The sequence below is a fragment of the Pholis gunnellus genome, assembly GCF_910591455.1.
Source record: "Pholis gunnellus genome assembly, chromosome: 16".
NCBI classification, from domain to species: Eukaryota; Metazoa; Chordata; class Actinopteri; order Perciformes; family Pholidae; genus Pholis; species Pholis gunnellus.
The window spans coordinates 1,132,551-1,151,861 of NC_136543.1; the positions used below are offsets into that span (position 1 = coordinate 1,132,551).

Sequence of the window (19,311 nt, forward strand, 5' to 3'; positions counted from 1 at the left end):
GAAGTCGGATTGTATAGAAGTCTATGAGAAAATGACTATTCTCACTTGATTTGTCACCTCAGTAAACATGAGTTTATGGTCTCAATCTCTACTTTCAAGTCTTCTTCAATACAGCATGATGTTCACTTAGTAAATGATGGTCCATTTAGAGTCAAATAGACCATAAAGCAGGGGATGCTTTAGGGCGGGGCAACACGCTGATTAATAAGTCTCTTTCAAGTCTATTTTCTTTTCCTCTTCCGACTTATGTGCTAAACTAAATCTGAGGATGTAAAGAAACGTGACTCCTTTGCAGTCTTGGTTTCTCTTTTTTTAACTGGCTAAAAATAACCTTCGCATTAACATGAGCAGAGACATACATGCACACACAAAGTCAGAATAAGTACCTGCAGACGGGTAACGTCATGGCGTGATTCTTCTTTCCTCTGAACAGCCTCTTCTCAACCAGGGCATCCACAATGAGCTGTCTGGCATCAAACCGCTTCACCCCCTTAACGCAGACAAAGTGACAGAAAAGGATAAAGAGACATCCAACCTGCTTTTTCTATCACTAATGTCCAGCAGTGTTTTACATGGCCCCGTGTTTTGACCATTGCAACATATCCAGATAATCGCCTTTCTTCAACACATCATATAGAAACACAAAGTGTACAGATAATAACAGTGGTGTTCGTGCACCTCGAGCCATTGTCCACATGGCGGAGTCATGGTCCCATCTCCTCCAATCACAGTAAGACGTGGCAGTGAGTGTCTCTGTGACAGCAGGAAGTCAGCATGGTCATGAGCAGGGGTCACCTTCACTGCACCTACAGAACACAAACACAGGGATGTGATCAACATGAGCAGCTCAGATCACATGACAGCAACAGCATTCACTCTGTGTGTCCAGGGTAAAGGTGAACAAGCCCGTCAGGCTTTGGGTGTTCAGTTTTTGATGAGACGGTGTCAGAGGGGTTCAGACAATAGTGTTGCTTTCACCAGTTCCTAGCTCCATGTCCACCATTGAATCAGTGATGATGGGCAGGAGTCGGTTGGTGAAGGGGTGTCTGCACTGCTTCCCATGAACAGCCTGGAACAAAGTGGATGAATAGGAAAGATATTACTTATATGTTATAAGAGATATATGTTCACAAAAGATTGTGATCCAAATGTACTTTCTTCAACTTTAGAGCTCTATCTTTTATGGTTTCTACCCCTTATACCTTTTAAAATATATAATACAAGCTTTTATCACATGTTTTTACAATGTAAGTCAATGGGAGACATCTTCAAATCCTCTTAAACCTTCTCCACTTCTGCACACTTATTTCAGACTTCATTTCATATTTAAACAGTTTACAAGACTTTGAACTATTAAAGTACAAGTCAATATAAGTTTTTATACATCTTTTACAGTTTACGTTTTGGAGAGAAGCAGAGCTGCTTTATGGTAATATTTGATTTGTCAGACGTTAATTCATAGGACTGCTCCTGTCTGGCTGTTTTGTCCATAAGCTTTGCCTCAACTGATTTTTCAGAACACTTACTTACACATTCATCCTCTCATCACTCTAGACTTATTACAGCAGAATGACTAAGTGAAAACAGGATTTACATTTTTTTCAAACATATTAGACAGAGAAACAGAAAATATCACATTGACGTATTAAGTATTGCGACCCTTAACTCAGTACTTAGTTGAAGCACCTTAAGCAGCCTTGAGTCTACTGGGGTATGATCATATTTGCACACCTTGATTTGGGGATTTTCTGTCATTCTTCTCTGCAGATCCTCTCAAGCACTGTCAGGTTGAATGGGGTCCATCCATGGACGACCATTTTCAGGTCTCCAGAGATGTTTGATCGGGTTCAAGTCTGGGTTCAGGATGTGCCACTTAAAGACATTTACAGAGTCGTCCCAAAGCCACTCCTGCTTTGTCTTGGTTGTGTGCTTTGGGTCATTGTTCTGTTGGAAGGTGAACCTTCAGCCCGGTCTGAGTTCCTGAGCAGGACCAGGTTTTCATTAAGTATCTCTGTACTTTGCTCCTTTCAGCTTTACCTCAACCCTGACCATTACCCCAGTCCCCGCCACTGAAAAACACCCCCACAGCCACTCTGCCATGAGGCCCAGATGAGAGTTTTGCAGTGATGGTTGTCCTTCTGCAAGTTTCTCCTCATCTCCTCACAGGATCTATATCTCTGGAGCTCAGCCACAGTACATTGGCCGAGCTGCCGGCTCTAGGATGAGTCCTGGTTCTCCAGACTTCTTCCATTTAAGAATTATGGAAGCCACTGGGCTCTTGGGAACCTTCAACGCAGCAGAATGTTCTTGTAGCCTAACCCAGATCTCTGCTTGAGACGATCCTCTGGGAGCTCTGCAGGCAGTACCTTCACGTCACGGCCCTGTTTCTGCTCTGCTATGCATTGTGAGACCTTCATATAGACAGCTGTGTGTCTTATCCAATCGATTGAATTCAATTCAGTCAAGTTGTAGAAGCATCTCAAAGAGGAATATGAGCTACATTTCAAGTGTGGAGGGTCTGAATACTTCTGTCAATGAGGTATAGTAGTTTTTCTTTGAAATATATTTGTAAAGAAATCTGAAATCCTGTTTTGGCTTCATCATTATAAGGTATTAAGAACAGATTGATGGGGGGGGGGGGATTTTAACATAAGGCTGCAACATAGCAGAATGTGAAAAGGTGAAGGGGGCTGAACACTATATGAACACACTGTATATCAATACTGCAATATAACAATACATCGACTTTGATCAGTGGTGGTTTAACTAAGTACATGTAGTTACTAAAGTACTGTGCTTGAGTACAATTTTGAGGTTCTTGTGCTTGACTTAAGTGTTTCCATTCTATGCTAGTAAAAATTTCTCATCCAGTGCAACTCAAAAGGGATATTTATGTACTTTTTACACCAACACATCTGATGATGATCTCTAAAAAAAAAACAATCTAGGTGACGCTCCGTGTTGTTTCAGATTTATAGGAGTTGCTAAAAGCTCCACAAAGAGAAGTTTTCTCTTGTAACTTCTGACATGGTGCCATTTAAACAACTATTCAAACCCTCAAGTGGTAAAATGATCAAATGTTTTATTCTTTGCTCCAACATCATTAATCATCTCACTACCCCTAAATGTATCTGGTGACCCTTTGAAGGGCCCTGACCCCTTGGTTGGGAACCATTGAACTAAACTAGCTAACTGTATATAAAGTAGTTCAAACTAGCTCCACCTCAAGGAGCTACAACAGTTTGAATGCAATACTTTTATTTGTAATGGAGTATTTTTTTAAATTATGGTATTGGTACTTGTAATCAAGTAAAGGATTCAAGTATTTCTTCCACCACTGAACTTGGTTGATTGTATCCCTATCATCCACCCTAATCCACACATAAATGTATATATCTTGTTGCATACATATTTATTTGTTAGGGGACAACATAGATGAACATTGTTACATAGGGACAATGCAGCCGATGTAATGTGTACTGGGCATCTAGCTGAAGGTACAGTGCCATGCATACATATTCACCCCCCTTCACGTCTCTTCAATTCTGTTGCTTTACAACCTGGAATTAAAATTGATTTCTATTTGGATTTTATGTAATGGACCTACACAAAATAGTCAAAATTGTTGATGTAAAAAACAGAAAAAGAAATTCTACAAATTAAATAAGTGAAAGGTGGAGCGTGCTTATGCATTCATCTCCTTTGCTATGAAACCCTTAAATACGATCTGGTACTACCAATTACCTTCAGAGTTCACATAATTAATTAAATTAAGTCTACCTGTGTGCAATTTAAGGGTCACATGATCTGTCACATGATCTGTCACATGATCTGACGGAGCACCATTAAATCCATTGTTACAAAATGGATCGAATATGGCACCACAACAAACCTGCCAACAGAGGACCAATACTCAGGGACCAGACAAGGAGGACATTAATCAGAGAGACAACTAAGAGACCAAAGATAACCCTGAAGGAGCTGAAGGCTCCACAGTATCTGTCCCTAGGACCAAACCTTTATGGAAGAGGGGCCAGAATAAGACACTGCTTCAAGACAAAAATAAGAAAACATGTTTGGAGTTCACCTAAAGGCACGCGGGAGACTCCAAATGTGTTTTCATATTTTTGTCTTTGAGCTGTGAAAAAAGGGTCCTATGCACAGCATGTTTTCTAGATAGGACAGGGTTGTCTTTGGTCTCTTTGTTGCTCTAGTTTGAAGCCTCCCCACTATTCCTCATTCATTCATTGGTGTCTCGCATCAATTAAAACTTCCGTCAACTAGAATTACCGTCACTGCAAACCGGACAAGGAGCCGTTTACGTCTGTCCAAAATGTCATCACTTTTTCATACTAGACATTTGTGTGAAATTGTCATAATTAGCGTATTAATTCTTGAGTTATGGCCAAAACCGTGTTTTGTGAGGTCACAGTGAGCTTTTGACCATCAAATTGTAATAAGTTAATTCTTGAGTCCAAGTGGACATATGTTCCAAATTAGAAGGCATTGCTGAGATAACGCTTTCAGCAGATAGAGCAGATAGAGACGGACGGACAGAGGATAAAAACTGGTACTAGCCTGATACCGAGGATCGTCAGGGTGAACAGCTACAGCCACATCTCCCAGCATGGTCTCAGGACGGGTGGTGGAAACAGCCACCTCTCCATCTAAAACACAGGGAAAAGTGAGGCAATCATAATACGGCACATCAAACAGAAGAAGCACAACATGCATCATATTTCCTGACACTCACCGTGGCCTTCTAAAGGGTAGGCGAAGGTAAGCATTGTTCCAAACTCCACCTTGTCTTCATAACCAGGAACAGACAGCATGGTCTGTCCAGACAGCTCCTTGGAGTCAACCTGACAGCAAATCCACAAGCTGATGTACATACACCATTCTCTACAATTGATGGGCCACGTTTACCAGGCGGCAACACACAGTATGGGTTGGAGCGTGAAAATTCATTCTTGACCTTGGAAATAGCTTGACAAAAACAAAATCTTGACTCAAGGTCCTCTTACTAGCTTTTTCCAGAGCTTTCAACTGCATCTGGCAGTCGGTCTCTCTCAGTGGATCCAGTTTGCTCAGTTGTGTACAGGAAACCCACTACCCCCCATGATCACCTGGCATCACATACCAACGGTCCATCCTTACTGTAAGTCATGTGATGACAAATAAGATATCTCCTTGACAACGCTGAGAAAACGTAGATGAAAACTCCAGGAAAAGAAAGTAAATGGACCCTGAGTTAAGATTTTGGAACCAGTAAAAGGAATTCAATGACGACATCATATATTATTTTTTTTGGCATGTGGGACTGATGGAATATGATTTGCAACAAACTGCATATACTCAAGTACACTCTAAAAATATACCTTTATCAACAGTAGACCCGACTTGAGAATATCTCATCACCAAAGGCATGTTGACAGAGTTTGTGCAACTTTAGAAAGAAGAATAGAGGAAAGCACTGCAGTGTGTGGATGTTTAAAGCTGGTAGAGGGCTGTGCACACATTCTGACTTGATGGGTCTAACACTAGTTATTCTGTGCCAGATTTACTCAGACACATGATGTGTAATTATCAAGCAACAGGTTGGAGTCACAGTTTGTGTTATTTATACAAGTGTCTGCCAGGTGAGCCTCTCTCCTCGTTGCATACGCAAATAATAGGAGACATGTTGACAGAGGCAGATTGTATTCCGCTGGATTTACCGAGCTCACTGTCTGGGAAAACTCTCTAAACAAAGCACAGGTGGAGAGCCACAAGAAGGTTGTAGTGGGACAAGAAACAGAAACACAGAGCTGTACATAACTTATTATTAGAAACAAAAATGGAGCAATTAAGCCTCTATTAATGAACACAATATCTGATTACTGTAACGCAGAGAACAGTGGTCGGATGTTGTGGTTTGAATTTGAACTTGACCATCAAGTGTAAAATCTCCTCCATCTCCACCTGCTCCACCCGTCTCTCTCCCTCCACCGGTTGATTTGTGTTATAAGTCATCTCTTTTTTTGTTTACCATCAACACGTTGACTGCCTCCTAATGTATTAATCATTGAATATATGCTTAAGATTACAATATCAGAATTTTAGGAGCCGTATTTTGAGTAATAGTATCAGTTTTTCTTAGGTGGAGCTGGAAAAAATAAGCATTTGTGATCAAGATCACTACATTATGAGGTTCAGAACCAGGATCAGTCCAGGAGCTGACTGCATTATGAGCAGCTGCTGCAGTAGATCAGGAGCTCAATGAAAACCACAGCACACATTTTCTTATAAAATCTGACCCTCTATGTTCTAAAACTCAAGTTAATTAATATTTATTTGTGGAGAGACTCAAATCTGTCTCTGTTGATCAGTCTGAAACAACTGAAAATAAACCCTATATTTAATGGACTATCTTTAGAAATTGATATTAATGTTTGAAGTTAGTTTTTCATTTTCCCAGTCGTCCAATGGCTAGAGAGCTGAGCATACCGCTGGTACCCATAAGAGGACGAGCCTTACTTATTTACATCTGAAATATGTGGTATCCATTATTTTGTCCACCTGTAGTCTTCACTGTATTCACCTCTATGTCAGAGATGGCAGATTCCAGAGCACAGCTCCAGTTGACCAGAGCCTCTGAGCGATAAATCAGACCAGAGTCACTCAGCCTGACAAAGGCCTCAGTCACAGCCCTGCTGAAAACCTGGAATCACATTCAAACACATTACACATCTCATTAAAGCCAACGGTATACTCCAATATACTGACGGTCTTGTTATAATACCCCGCCACGGTAGTAATTATGTTGGTTTATAAATAGATGTAGAATCTATTTATAATAGATTCTACATCTATTATAAATAGATGTAGAATCTATTTATAATAGATCAAAGAACTTATCATGGTTATGACACATCTTAAACCCCTGTGTTCACATACTGGCATGTGCTCGAAAGCTATTGGGATGTGGATACACATGGAGAGCTGCACTGAGTGAACCTCCTGTCCTAAGCTGAGGTCACGTTATAGCAGTGGTGGGCCGTCAGGGCCAGCAAGGCCTTCTCTTCTGGCCTAAACAGAATCACAAAGTTATAACTATTTTATAATTTAATATTTTTTCTTAAATATACTACATGTATTATCATTTATAAAAATATTTTTCCCATTATCTTATTTTCTCATTGCACAGCTACTGTGCTCCTCAGTTGCTCTGCTTGCAGTGCAGCTTGTTTTAAGTAGAGCTTTTATCCAATCAGATTTCACCTCTGTGTCTCTAGGTAGAAGAGAGGACCGAGGCAGTTTTGCAGTCTAAGTGAATGGGGACGATATTGTTGATTGTCATATTGTTCAACCAATCAGATCTTTAGTTTGACATGTTGGGCCAGCTGGCCTACTATTACATCAGCATTACGTGCAGCTCAGTTTTAAGGTGCAGCACTGCAGTAAGGTGCAGCGTGTAAGGTGCAGCTTAGTCGGAGTAGTAAGAGACGGAATGTTTGGTTTAATATGAATATGTGTATTGTTACACCCCTAGAAACAAATAATAACCGTAGCTGTGGCGTCATATTGAGGTTATTAGGAGGTGTTTCAGCTGCAGGACAGCACTGAAGGCCCAGGTATAAAATACACGGTCCGCCACTGCGTTATAGTTAGTAAGACTGCAGGAACAGCCTTTTTCTTTCTTTTGCTCACAAATAATCATGATCACAGAATCATCAAACACTGGGGACAATATATGCTTTGCTGACTGACGAATGGTGACTGTTATGTGCAGTGTACAACGTGGGACACGTCTTATAGTATTTGAGCATTAACCTGTGCGTTCATTTAGTTATAATAAATAACTAATGAACACAACTTGACCATACGCTTCTCCAAATATTTTTTACCCATGATCTCAGATTATATGACCCCTGGGGAGCAACATATTCCAAAATCCATCAGGATCATTTGTGCTTCTACAAACATACATTACACATTTTCCAGGTGCTATGAAAAGAGAGCAACACATATGAGTGGAATCTTACTGGATCCATGGTGAAACACGCTCTGCTCCAGTCCAGAGAAGCTCCGAGCTTCCTCAGCTGGTGGTAGATCTCTTCTCCTGTCCTGGGACACACACAGGGACAGAGTGAAGCTAACATGCTGCAGCCCAAACACAGGATGACGAGGGATGAATGTGAAGACTCACTCGTTCTTCCATTTCCACACCTCACGTAGAAACTGTTTCCTGGTGAAGTCCTGTCTGCGCTTCCCTCTGTCCCTCAGCAGTCTCCTCTCCACCACCGTCTAACACAGACACAAAGGACTATATGAGACGCAGCAGCAGTGAGAGGTTTCTTAAAATCCTGTCCATGCAAAGCCAGAACAAAATTAACATCACTCACCACCTCACAACCAAACCACTGATATGCTTTCTGTTTAATGAAGAGAACTTTTATGTGAAGGTGCTGTTTCTTCATGTCATTAAGAAGAACTCCACATGAGAAAACTATTCCCAGTGTACTGCGGTACAGGAGTTCTAATGGAAGTGATGGGGGACAAACCCTGCATTCTGAAGCTTCAGCAGTCTGAGTATGTCACATCCAGTGGATCTCACAAAGTTACTGAATAAATGAGGACTGTGGATTTTGTCCATTGGAATTACGATAGCAGGGGATCAAACCAAAGCAACAATTAAGAAATAATTGAGAAAATGTGAGCCAATCCTTTAAATCCCAGACTGTCATGAAAGAGGAAGAAGACAAGACGTTGTCATACCTGTGTTGCAATACCTGCATGGTCACATCCAGGGACCCACAGGACTCTGTAGCCCTGCATCCTCCTCCTGATGGATTACAAATTGATATTTCACGTTATCAAACAAACAGATCAATTCTTAACTAGCGACAACTGACACTTGACACAACATGCTGCAGATGTTACCATCGAACCAGAGCGTCCTCCACAGCTACAGTGAGAGCGTGGCCCAGGTGCAGCGTACCAGTCACGTTTGGTGGAGGGATACACAGAGCGAAGGTCTGATCCACACTGTGAGACAACCTCTCCTGATGGACACGACAGGTGTGAGAGTGGGTGTGCCACAGTCTGTGTTTGATTGGCCGCCTGCTACAATGCATTTCAATAATTGCTGGGTGGAGCATTCATTAATGCTATGAACTGTGCTTTTGCTGCTGTGACAAGTCAAATGTTTGCAGTGAAAAAAAAGCCTGGTAATCGGACTCAGCTGAGAACAATGAAGAAAGACGAGTGCAGTTCCTGTTCAGAACACAAACTGGTGAGAACAATACAGCAATAACATTTTGACTTGCCTCTTATTACTACTCATGTTCCTAGTATTGTTACCTGTGGCTAAACATGCTATTCATTTGAATGACAGGTGGAGGGACATTACAGAAACAGTTTGGGAACAGCAGAGCCAGAAAGCTAATGTGTTCAAGGTGTGGCTCTCCTTGTGATGCGTCTCAGGCTGTAAGTCAGTGTCACAATCACACATAAAAACAGAAGTGGCCTTACGCTTTATGCAAATACAGCCGCCATCCATTAGATTGGTTATATGCAGAGAATGTAAAGAACCAGCAGCAGTCGGACTGTTAATGCACAATGCCACTTCATTTAACTGTTCAATGTGTTGTGTGTTATTCTGTATTACATAGATTATATCAAAGGCTATACTAAAGGGAAGTCAAATATAAATAAATAAGTGAGGGGCCATCACTTTAGTTTGTTCCTCACATGTTGTTCTGGACGAAAGAATCCCTCTTTCTCCCACCACTGATACCAGCTGGACTCCACATACTCTGGACAGTACGAGGACGGGAACAGCAAGCTGGTGTCTGTAGAGCACAACGCACGTTAAAGTGTGCAGAGAGACACAAGCGGTGGACAAGCTGCTGCTGGAAAAGTCAATCACCTTTCTTTGTCCCTGGAGGTGTTTGAGCAGTGTACACGATCTTCTGCTTCTCACCCCATTTCACTGCTTCATCTTCAGCATTCTGGAAACCAACAGACCACACATTGTAAATTGACATAAACAGATGAATCGACAAAGAAAGCAAAACAACACATCTACTTTTACATGACTATTGTCAGAATTAAACATGTACATAAATTAAACTAAAGCTTGAGGAGTGTTCAACCACTAGTAAGACTCTGTTATGATGGTGTATTATTTCTGGTTTTGCTGCATCAAATATCTGTATTTTACACTTAGTATTCTCTGAGAAATTGCCTTTTGAAAGCGGATCAGTTTCTTGAATGCTGGAGATTAAACCAGAACAACTAGTCAGGCACAGCTGTTGTAGTGATAGAGGTTTTAAGAAGCACCAGATTTCACTGTGTTTACTGCGTTTGAAGCTTTGAAACTTTTTTGGCACAAATAGAAAGAAAGCCTAATCTTTTTTTTCAGAGTGAGAGTTTATAAGTGCAAGGAAGATAAAGTAAAAAAGAGACAATACATTTGCTCATCAAATATTTTGTAATCCTAGTCAGTTCACAACTTTCCTTCGAAACAGTTGTGAATACATTCCAATGTGTCCAACTTCCTCCAAATAATTTGACTATGTCGGCAGCTACATTATTTACATAATGATTCTCCCTCATCTTGTTTGTGCAGTTGCACTCAGACATATAAAACCACCTTTAACTGCCCGAAAGCTGCCAAGTAACAGCCCACACTTCACATGCGCAGCTGCAACTCAAATCATCTTTTTAGGCTTCAGGTTTATTTATCTCCATTTCGTGCATGAAACTACTGTGATTGTGAGTGGCCCTCTGGGTGCTAACAGAGGTGACCCACACAGCAGGACTGTGGCTGGACATTGTTTCGACACTGACAGAGGACTAAAGCTGCTGCTGTGTGCTGCTGTCTCTACAGAGCCTTTACATTTTGAGGACACTATTCCTGTGCTTAAACATGTCTCAAACTGACAAACCTCCACTTGTACATTTTGGGTTTATTCTTAAAGCGACTGGCTACCAATCTCACAGAATACTCCTCTGCCTGTGGAAACAGTTGTACAATGTCTCCCATGTCTCCCATGTCTCTGGAGGAGACATATTTGCTCCGTCTCCCATTCACTTCTATTGAGGGCTGCACTTCAGGTAAATTCAAGTCTCCGGTGTGATCTCCAGCCGGCTCTGTCAGACTCACCTTTGACTGGGCCAATAGAAACCGTGAAGGCTAATGTGGCCATACCTTGAGAAAGTAACCTAAAATTGGGCTTGGAGACTACAAACAGGAGGACTGAGGTTTGACAGTAGAAGGCAGCAGGAGGGGTTCCACACCTTCAGTGTGTGTGTGTGTGTGTGTGTGTGTGTGTGTGTATGTGTGTGTTACATTTACAGTCTTACATTTTCAACCGGCCCTTTGAGGATGACCGTGATGCTGATGTGGCCCAGAGTGAAAATGAGTTTGAGACCCCTGATGTAACCAGTGTTTGTCATTTCCCTGTCTGTCTGTCTGTCTGTCTGTCTGTCTGTCTGTCTGTCTGTCTGTCTGTCTGTCTGTCTGTCTGTCTCTCTCTCTCTCTCTCACAGAGTTTTATTCTCACTATATTATTCTTTGAACCGTTTAGACTAGAAATATTTTGGTTTGGATGGAGCTTCTTTCCTACTTACACTGTGTTGACTTGACAGTATGGCCTCTTCCCGCTCTCGTCTCCGCCTCCGTTTCTCTTCTTGGGACCGTGGAGAGGAGTTGGACTGAGATGAAGAGGAGGAAGGTTTTGGTGGGTTGCTGGAACAGAGTCTGGCTTCTCCTCTGGCTGTCAGCCTCAAAGTCAGGACACGTCCTGCCCTCCACATCCTCAATAACACACTACGATAGAAACGAACAAAAGAATCATGTCACGCAAGAGTCATCTGTAAGTAAGCTAATGAATTGGCTTAACGTGAAATATGTCAACTGGCTTAGTGTACTTACTGTGCTTTCAATACACCGAGTGTTCCGAAATGCCAGCCACGACCTTTTAACTTTTCGCAATTACAAGCCCGAAACGGTGCATTTCTATCATGCTGTTAATTATGTTAACATTGCATAATTTCGTAGAATAATTGTCATTTCATATCACTCTGTTATAATATGTTTTTCTTTTATTCTTGGCATGTGGGGGATGTTTTGGACGGACAGATAAAATGTCACGGACAACAGGAAATAACCACTGTCCGTCTGGAAATAGCTTCCCCACAACGCTACTGCTGTCACGCCAAACCGAGAAAGAGAGGAAGCATCCTGCCTACGTTTAAAAATAAAACGATATATGGAAACAATGTTCACCAAAAATGCAATATTAATGGCCTAACTGCTCCTTCATTAGATACATAATATTATGGAATAGCTCGGTGGTTTGGCGTGACTATTTTGTGTCTATGTAACACCATGATTCACATCGCTGATAATCGTTTTGAGGTGAAAACCTTTAACTTCCGTTTGAGTCTGACGAGCTCATTTGGTAACTTGACCACATCTCAACATAGTGTTCAACGCCTCACTATCTTCACGTCAACAATCTTCAATTTGAATACAGTCTGTTATTTAAAGAACTGAAATCTGTTATTGTAACGTTAGTTTTCATAACGAACAGACATTGTCTATCACAGACGGTCGACTCCTGTTCTTTATATTTTAAAGCTAGCTAACGGTAGCGTTAGCCAGCAGATCCAGGGATGGCGGAGGTTCCCGGGACATCGAGTGAGACGATAACGGAGACTGTTCAAACGAGCACACCGCCGCCGCCCCAGCAGGTAAGCTGGCCAGTCGCAAAGACGTTTGACTGTTTTGCTAAAAGTTCTCTCACTGCAGAGTAAAACCTCCCGGAGGTGTCCAGCCCCAACGAGGCCGCGCTGCTTGCAGACAGCGTTCATGTTGTCATCAGAAGTTGTAACACGGCTGTCAGTCAACAGGCCTGACCTGTTCATTACAACATGGCAGTCACGTCACTAGTTACGATGTTAGCTAAGTTAGTTAACGTTACCGTTGACATTACAGCAACCGTATATGTTCGTGCAAAACGTTCTAACATAGCTAACGTTATGCATTAACAGAGAGTCCTCTGGTTCTCTGTGCAGGTTCAGGTACACAACTCAAGTCTGTCTGTCGGTTCTGATAAGAACAACAGAGCTTCACGTCATATCGTATTCAGACCTGAGAAATGCCCTTCAATGAAACAGACAAATAATAATGGTAGACAATCATGTATCCGATAGACTATAGCAGCACTGTATACAGTCAAACAGATGTGGACCACGTCCACGTGCTTCTGCTCTGGGTCTGATTTTCCTGGTTTGGTCTTTGCCCCTTAGTTTCAATGAAGTGACATTTTAAGGCTTCAACAGAGAACACATTAGTGTTCTTCCAACTTTGGGCCCTGTCCAGTTTCAACATGATAATGCCCCCCTATACAAAGCCATGTCCATACAAACATGTTTTCCCAGTTTGGTGTGGACGAACTTGATTGTACCGCACAGATCCTTGACCTCGACCCCATCCAACACCTTTGGGATGAACTGCAAGATCAATCGCAAGTCAGGAATTCCACGTTCCACTATGGCAAGTGGCCTGAATATTCAGATGTCCACATACTATGGGCCATGTAATAATTGTTTTATTTGCAACAAATCTTATCAATCCCACTGATATCCATTAAGTTGGTGAGAACCTAATGGAACAATTATTGACGAGATGATAAGATATTGCTGCATATGTTCAATATGAAAAATTCACTTGAACATTATGTCACCAAACTAGTTGCTGAGAGGGAACAAACCAATGTTCCATGTTCTACCTTTGCGTCATCATTTGCGTTGGCCCAGGAGCCAGCAGAGCCTTGTGAATGTGTAGTGCTTGATATGAGGACCTTCTGGCTGTGTGAAGTCCCAGTCAAACACTACGTCCAGTTTACATTTGAAGCCCAGTATCTGTCACACGTTACAGGAGGGACGAAGCCTGACAATCAAGCTGAGGAAGAGGAAGACTGAGAAGAAGGTGGAGTGGTCCAGTGACACCGTCGACAACGAGCACCTCGGGAGAAGGTCTTCAAAATGTGAGTTCATCTTCTTCATGAGGCACACTGCAAAGTAATTAATGCACTGGTTCCTTTTCCATCAGCAAAGGTCGGATAGTTGAATGTGATAGCTGGAGCTGCTTTAGCATGCTGTTAACAATGGTATAGGTTGTCCCACATTGTTATGCTGACTTCTGCAGGCCCTATACATTGTGTACATTGTTAGTCCTAAACAGTGGTGCTATATCTCACTGAGCCACGCCCTCCAACCGTTTTAGAGTCTACATCCAAATAGTCAAAATCTAGAAGCAAATTCTCACAACGTCACTGCTGCTACAACCCATAAATCAACACATCATGTACATAGAATACTCTTCTTTTTCTGTTGTAGTACTACATATCCTGAAATGTGTTACTGTGATAGTGGCAGCAGCGCTAACAGGCTGTGGCTGGGTGGGAATGGAACGTAACGTTCTCTGAGCTCTTCGGGCTCCTCTTGTCAGCTATATCACTGGTGCTCAGTCGTTGAAGACCAGTTATGTTCTAGGTGGTTTTAATCAGTCATAACAGTACAAAATAGAATCAAAGACAGTCTTTGTATCTCTCACTTCACAGTCTACAAGTTGAGATGTTTTCCAGTGATGCTGGTCTGTCCATCCATGCTTAGAGTGCACATGCTAGTGCAGCATGACTTTAATGGTTAAGACTCTCCAAAATGTGAAACATAACAGCTAAAGCAGGCTCAGGGGTCGCCCACAGATAACTCACTGACTTATATTTCCGGTTTGTATCACACATAGCTTAATAGGAACTGAAGTTCAAAATCTCAAATAGAAATAAGTAAAATAGAGCTAACATGTATTACGATTTTTAATTTTGCAACATCAATATATATTTAATATTATTAAGGCTCAGAATGTCCCATCAGCATGGTTCCCATATCCCCGGAATACTGACACCCTCTATCCGTCATTGTACACACATTTACTTTGGATTAACATAATACAATCAAACTATCCTAAAACATTTATAGCACAATTGACATGCCAAAAGATTGCACTCCTTACTCTACTTAACTAATGGTGTGTGTGTGTGTGTGTGTGTGTGTGTGTGTGTGTGTGTGTGTGTGTGTGTGTGTGTGTGTGTGTGTGTGTGTGTGTGTGTGTGTGTGTGTGTGTGTGTGTGTGTGTGTGTGTGTGAAACAGCTCCTTGATACACAGCTCTGCCTCTTCACCGTCCTGCTGAACTACTTCATTTATCAAATCAAACTACAAGTGAAAATCTATTTTTGCTCCCTATTTGTGGAGATAAGCTTTGAACCAGATGTCATGCTGATGTAGTCAGTGAAGGCATCAGCTGTACATGTCGCTCACATGGATGGATCCTAACTGTGTATGTTGTGTTCCAGGCTGCTGTATTTATGAGAAGCCCCGGCAGTTTGGAGAGTCGTCCTCTGAAAGCGAGGGAGACGACGATGATGATGATGATGAAGGGTGCGGCAGTGCTCACTGTATCCTAGGCCACGGCAGGAGAAGCCCTGGACAGAGGGGGGGTGGAGGGACCACAGGGCCCCCAAACTCTGGAGGGTCACACAACCACTAGTGAGCCATCAGGCTGAATGTGGGCTCTGAGGGGTTTCTCACCATGACAACGACTGCACTCGTTTTTTTTTTAGTTTAGTTCCATCACTGAAGTACAGGTAGGAGTCCGGAGCAGCTGGAGCAGGATTACTGCCTCTGTACTTCACAGAGCTACATGGATTATTGAATGAGCCTAATTCTTTCTACAGATAAAAGCATGCTCAGTATTGTGCCAACTGACATGCGTCACATGGAATGATGACTACAAGTTCACATTTAAAATGTCTTAAAGCAGACATGCGGTAGTGATTGTTGCATGTTTTAGCCCATTTACTACGGATCACACACGGTGTGCATCACTGTACATCACCGCTGAGCATTCTCCAAAGCAGCTAGCAAAATGGTAGCATTAGCAATGCTTTCCTATTTCCTATTTAATTCACTATGCTATGACAATAATCTGAGGTTTGTGATCCATCACAGTGAACATCACGGCTGCTTTTATTTTTGTCCGAGTTGTTATGCCGATATGCAATTAAGTTTTCAACTGACGACTATTTCGTAATTGCTTAATCTACTTTAAATGTTCTCAAGTACTGGAGTAGTGAACAGATAATGGAGATAGAAAACCGAGTGCATCTCTCTATCCAGGACTCTCGGTGATGAACATTCACTTTGTCTGGAACCAGTGAGGGTGTGACATCTTAAAGAGAACCTGTGCGGATTCATTCTGCCAAGCTACTGAATGACACATAGACAAATCAGGACAGCTCTATTAAAGATTTGTTTCCATTTTATCAAAATGTCAGAAAAGTTTTAGAGCTATAAGTTGACATCTTAATGTGGCTTGTCCTGTCCAAATACCCAAATATATTCCCTTCACAATTATATGCCCAAGTATTATTATTCTGGCAGATTTAGCCGATTACATTTCTTTTTTTTTTTTACCCAAAACATCAGCCTACACTTAGACCTGCATTAGATGGTTACTAAACTCTTCCAACAATAAAACAGGAAATGATGGATTACAATACTTTACAAGTTGTTACTGCCTGGGAGTCAGGACAAAGGGAATCAGAACCCTCCTTATCGTGTGACGGCATGCTTTGGAAAATTGTCGGCAGCAGTAATGTAAACAAAATGTGATGTCATAAATGAGCCAAAACATGTGACGTCACTGGTACTGTGTGGTGTAGTGATGTCACCAGGTCAGAAGACAACATGCATCCTTCTGTCTCCTCAACACATAAAACATGATGGATGCTGTTCAACCCTCAACATGCAGTGCTGATCAAAGCACTGGACTGTACCATGTTTGAGTCACATTGGTCATCTTCACATAGCTGCAGACGATGTGACTGTCTCTAGAAGTGAGATTGGCATGCTGTAGGAGAACAAGTGGACTTCAATGGCTAGAACGGGTTGGAGTGCTTTGGATCAGCTGTAATGTAAAGCGCTTGTGATTTTGTCATGAATGAACTAAAACATATAGAACACTACATGTTCTCCCATCTCTGCAAAGTTCAGACAGTTGTAACTCTAACAGGACATGCTGGAGCTCAGCGTGCAGCATGTTGGGAGGTCCATTCAATGCTGAGGTTATGTATGGAATACAACACATTGCTTTTTATTCTTCATTTATTGCTGGACTTCATTGTAAACATGCTAACACTTGATATGCAGTCGACCTCAGTCCGTGTAGTAACATTGCAATCACAAACCGTTATGTGAGAGTTAGACGTTCTCCCTCTCGTTTAGTTGAGTGAGTCTGTTTCTGGTTTAAAGTTTAGTGACAGATGCTGACGGAGCATATTGCATAAGACTGATGATATTATGATAGTATGATCTGTAGGACTACGTGATCAGAGCCCTGTTCTTCATATGTAGAGAACTTCATTAACTTGATCAGTGAAACTACATATGGAGGCCGTGGGTCTGGGTAGCCATGAGACCAGTCTGACTTGGAGCTCTGCCTCCTCAGATTACAGACCTCACTGACAGAGTGTTGGTGTCTGTCACTTTAACCCTCTGCTGCTTTCATTGCTCGATCTTTAGATGAATCCATTGTATCCACTGGACAATCCTAGAAACAATGACTTTTAGTTTATTTCCTTGTACAGGATGGTAGTGAGTGAAGTCATGCGGGAGATGGGGGGTCGGTGACCACACCAGTGTGGACAACCTTTCTGTTAATGCACCATTAGGTTGCCATTCAGTACATGTGCATTTGACTCTCTGCACTCTATTTAAAGACTGACTCCATGTGTGCGCTGCAGGATGACTGACTGCTGTTTAATGCGGTGAGGTAACTGGATACAGACACAGTGTTCTATGATCAGAGTTCTTCTCAACAGGACAGGTGGAGGTGGAGGTGGAGCATGACTGCTGCCTCAGGCTTTGTACTCATGTCTCAGCTATGACCAAAACGTACCGGATACAGACTCCAACATCACCCTCATCCTCTGCAGTTTCAGACCATGTTTAATATGTAACGGAAGTGTGAAGCACACCACGCTCTGTGCTATCTCTTCACATTGACATTGTTCCATATGTACATTGTTCTTGTACTGGTACTGCACCTTTCTGTATATACTACTAAGCATAATGAAAGCAGGTTTAATGTGAATTAAAGTTTTAAACTGATTAAAGTGGCCTCCATGTGTGTGTTATGTATTACATAGGTGTATGACCCTAAATGGTCATGAATCAGCATGTGAACATCTTTTATTTCTGCTGACCTAAAGACAAGTCTCTGGTGATGGTTTTAAAAAGATGAATCCATGTCTTTATGATCTGCAGTACAGCATCAATATTACAAACGGATTCTGTGATCTTCAACTGGATCATCAACCGAACAGGAACATCTGGCTCATGACCCCAGAGGTTCACCTGGTTTCAGGTCAGGTGTGATGGTTGTGAGGTCATTTGATTGTAACGGTTTTGAATGTGTGGAAATGCATTACTGTAGCACAACATCACCGACATGAGGACCATGAGTCAACTAAGAGTCAAACGTTATCACTCTGCTCTGTGGAACTTGTTTTTTAGTACTCGACACACTGCAGCTCAAATATGGTTTGATTCTAAGCTAAAAAACATTTTCTTACTTAAAGTGGTGAACTTTGCAGTATAATCAATAATGGAATCACCATAAATTAAATTTGTCCAATTTCTGAATGTCATTGTCATGCTAGTGTGACATGTACAGAAAGCGAGTGCGGCCTGGAGATCTTTTAATGTCCGTTACTACTCACTAGATAACGTATCACTTCAACATCACGATCACATCCTGATACTCTGAACTACTGCATGAGAATTGATGCTCTTTAACTGAATTATCTGCAGGGTTTTTGCAGCATACTGAAATGACAAAACAGATGTCTGCCAGGAAGGTATCAGAATCCCACTGTATGTATGGCTGTGGCTCTGAGATAGTGTGGGTCATCTTCCAACTGGAAGATCGCTGGTTTGATCCCCGGCTCCTCCAGGCCCCATGTCAAAGTGTCCCAGGGTTAGACACTTCATTCCCCCAATTGCTCCCAAAGGCGATGCCGTCGGTCCGTGTCATCATGTAATGAAGTTCATTTAAGGTTTAGGGTCGCGATGGGCAGGTGGCACATAAACTGGGTAAAGGATCACATCTAGTGTTTAAGAGCTGTGAGTGGTCAGAAGATTGGAAAGGTGTGATATTAAATACAAGTCTGTTTACCATTTAATGTATTTGTAATGTG

General features: G+C 41.9%; 2 protein-coding genes across 3 annotated transcripts in view; one reads left to right on the forward strand and one right to left on the reverse strand.

The window, feature by feature from the left end:
* vars2 (valyl-tRNA synthetase 2, mitochondrial) overlaps positions 1-12,112 on the reverse strand; it is a 31,594-nt gene extending 19,482 nt beyond the window's left edge. Inside the window, exons 1-14 of one of the 2 annotated variants that reach the window (XM_079176120.1) lie at positions 11,921-12,112; positions 11,617-11,815; positions 9,911-9,992; positions 9,733-9,833; positions 8,923-9,044; positions 8,758-8,824; positions 8,189-8,286; positions 8,025-8,106; positions 6,581-6,700; positions 4,754-4,862; positions 4,579-4,667; positions 979-1,069; positions 679-806; positions 387-490 (exon numbers count right to left, since the gene is read on the reverse strand). In XM_079176120.1, coding sequence (XP_079032246.1) covers positions 387-490; positions 679-806; positions 979-1,069; positions 4,579-4,667; positions 4,754-4,862; positions 6,581-6,700; positions 8,025-8,106; positions 8,189-8,286; positions 8,758-8,824; positions 8,923-9,044; positions 9,733-9,833; positions 9,911-9,992; positions 11,617-11,802 — 1,379 coding nt within the window. In that variant the 5' untranslated portion in view covers positions 11,803-11,815; positions 11,921-12,112. Of the gene's footprint in view, positions 1-386; positions 491-678; positions 807-978; positions 1,070-4,578; positions 4,668-4,753; positions 4,863-6,580; positions 6,701-8,024; positions 8,107-8,188; positions 8,287-8,757; positions 8,825-8,922; positions 9,045-9,732; positions 9,834-9,910; positions 9,993-11,616; positions 11,827-11,920 lie in introns of those variants that run through there. The other variant, XM_079176121.1, reaches the window with a different exon arrangement.
* On the forward strand, positions 12,104-18,218 carry ppp1r11 (protein phosphatase 1, regulatory (inhibitor) subunit 11). The gene is made up of 3 exons (XM_079176125.1): positions 12,104-12,741; positions 13,931-14,039; positions 15,409-18,218. Exons 1-3 carry the CDS (start codon positions 12,664-12,666, stop codon positions 15,600-15,602), a joined length of 381 nt encoding a protein of 126 aa, XP_079032251.1. The 5' UTR covers positions 12,104-12,663; the 3' UTR covers positions 15,603-18,218.
* The last annotated feature ends 1,093 nt before the right edge of the window (positions 18,219-19,311 follow it).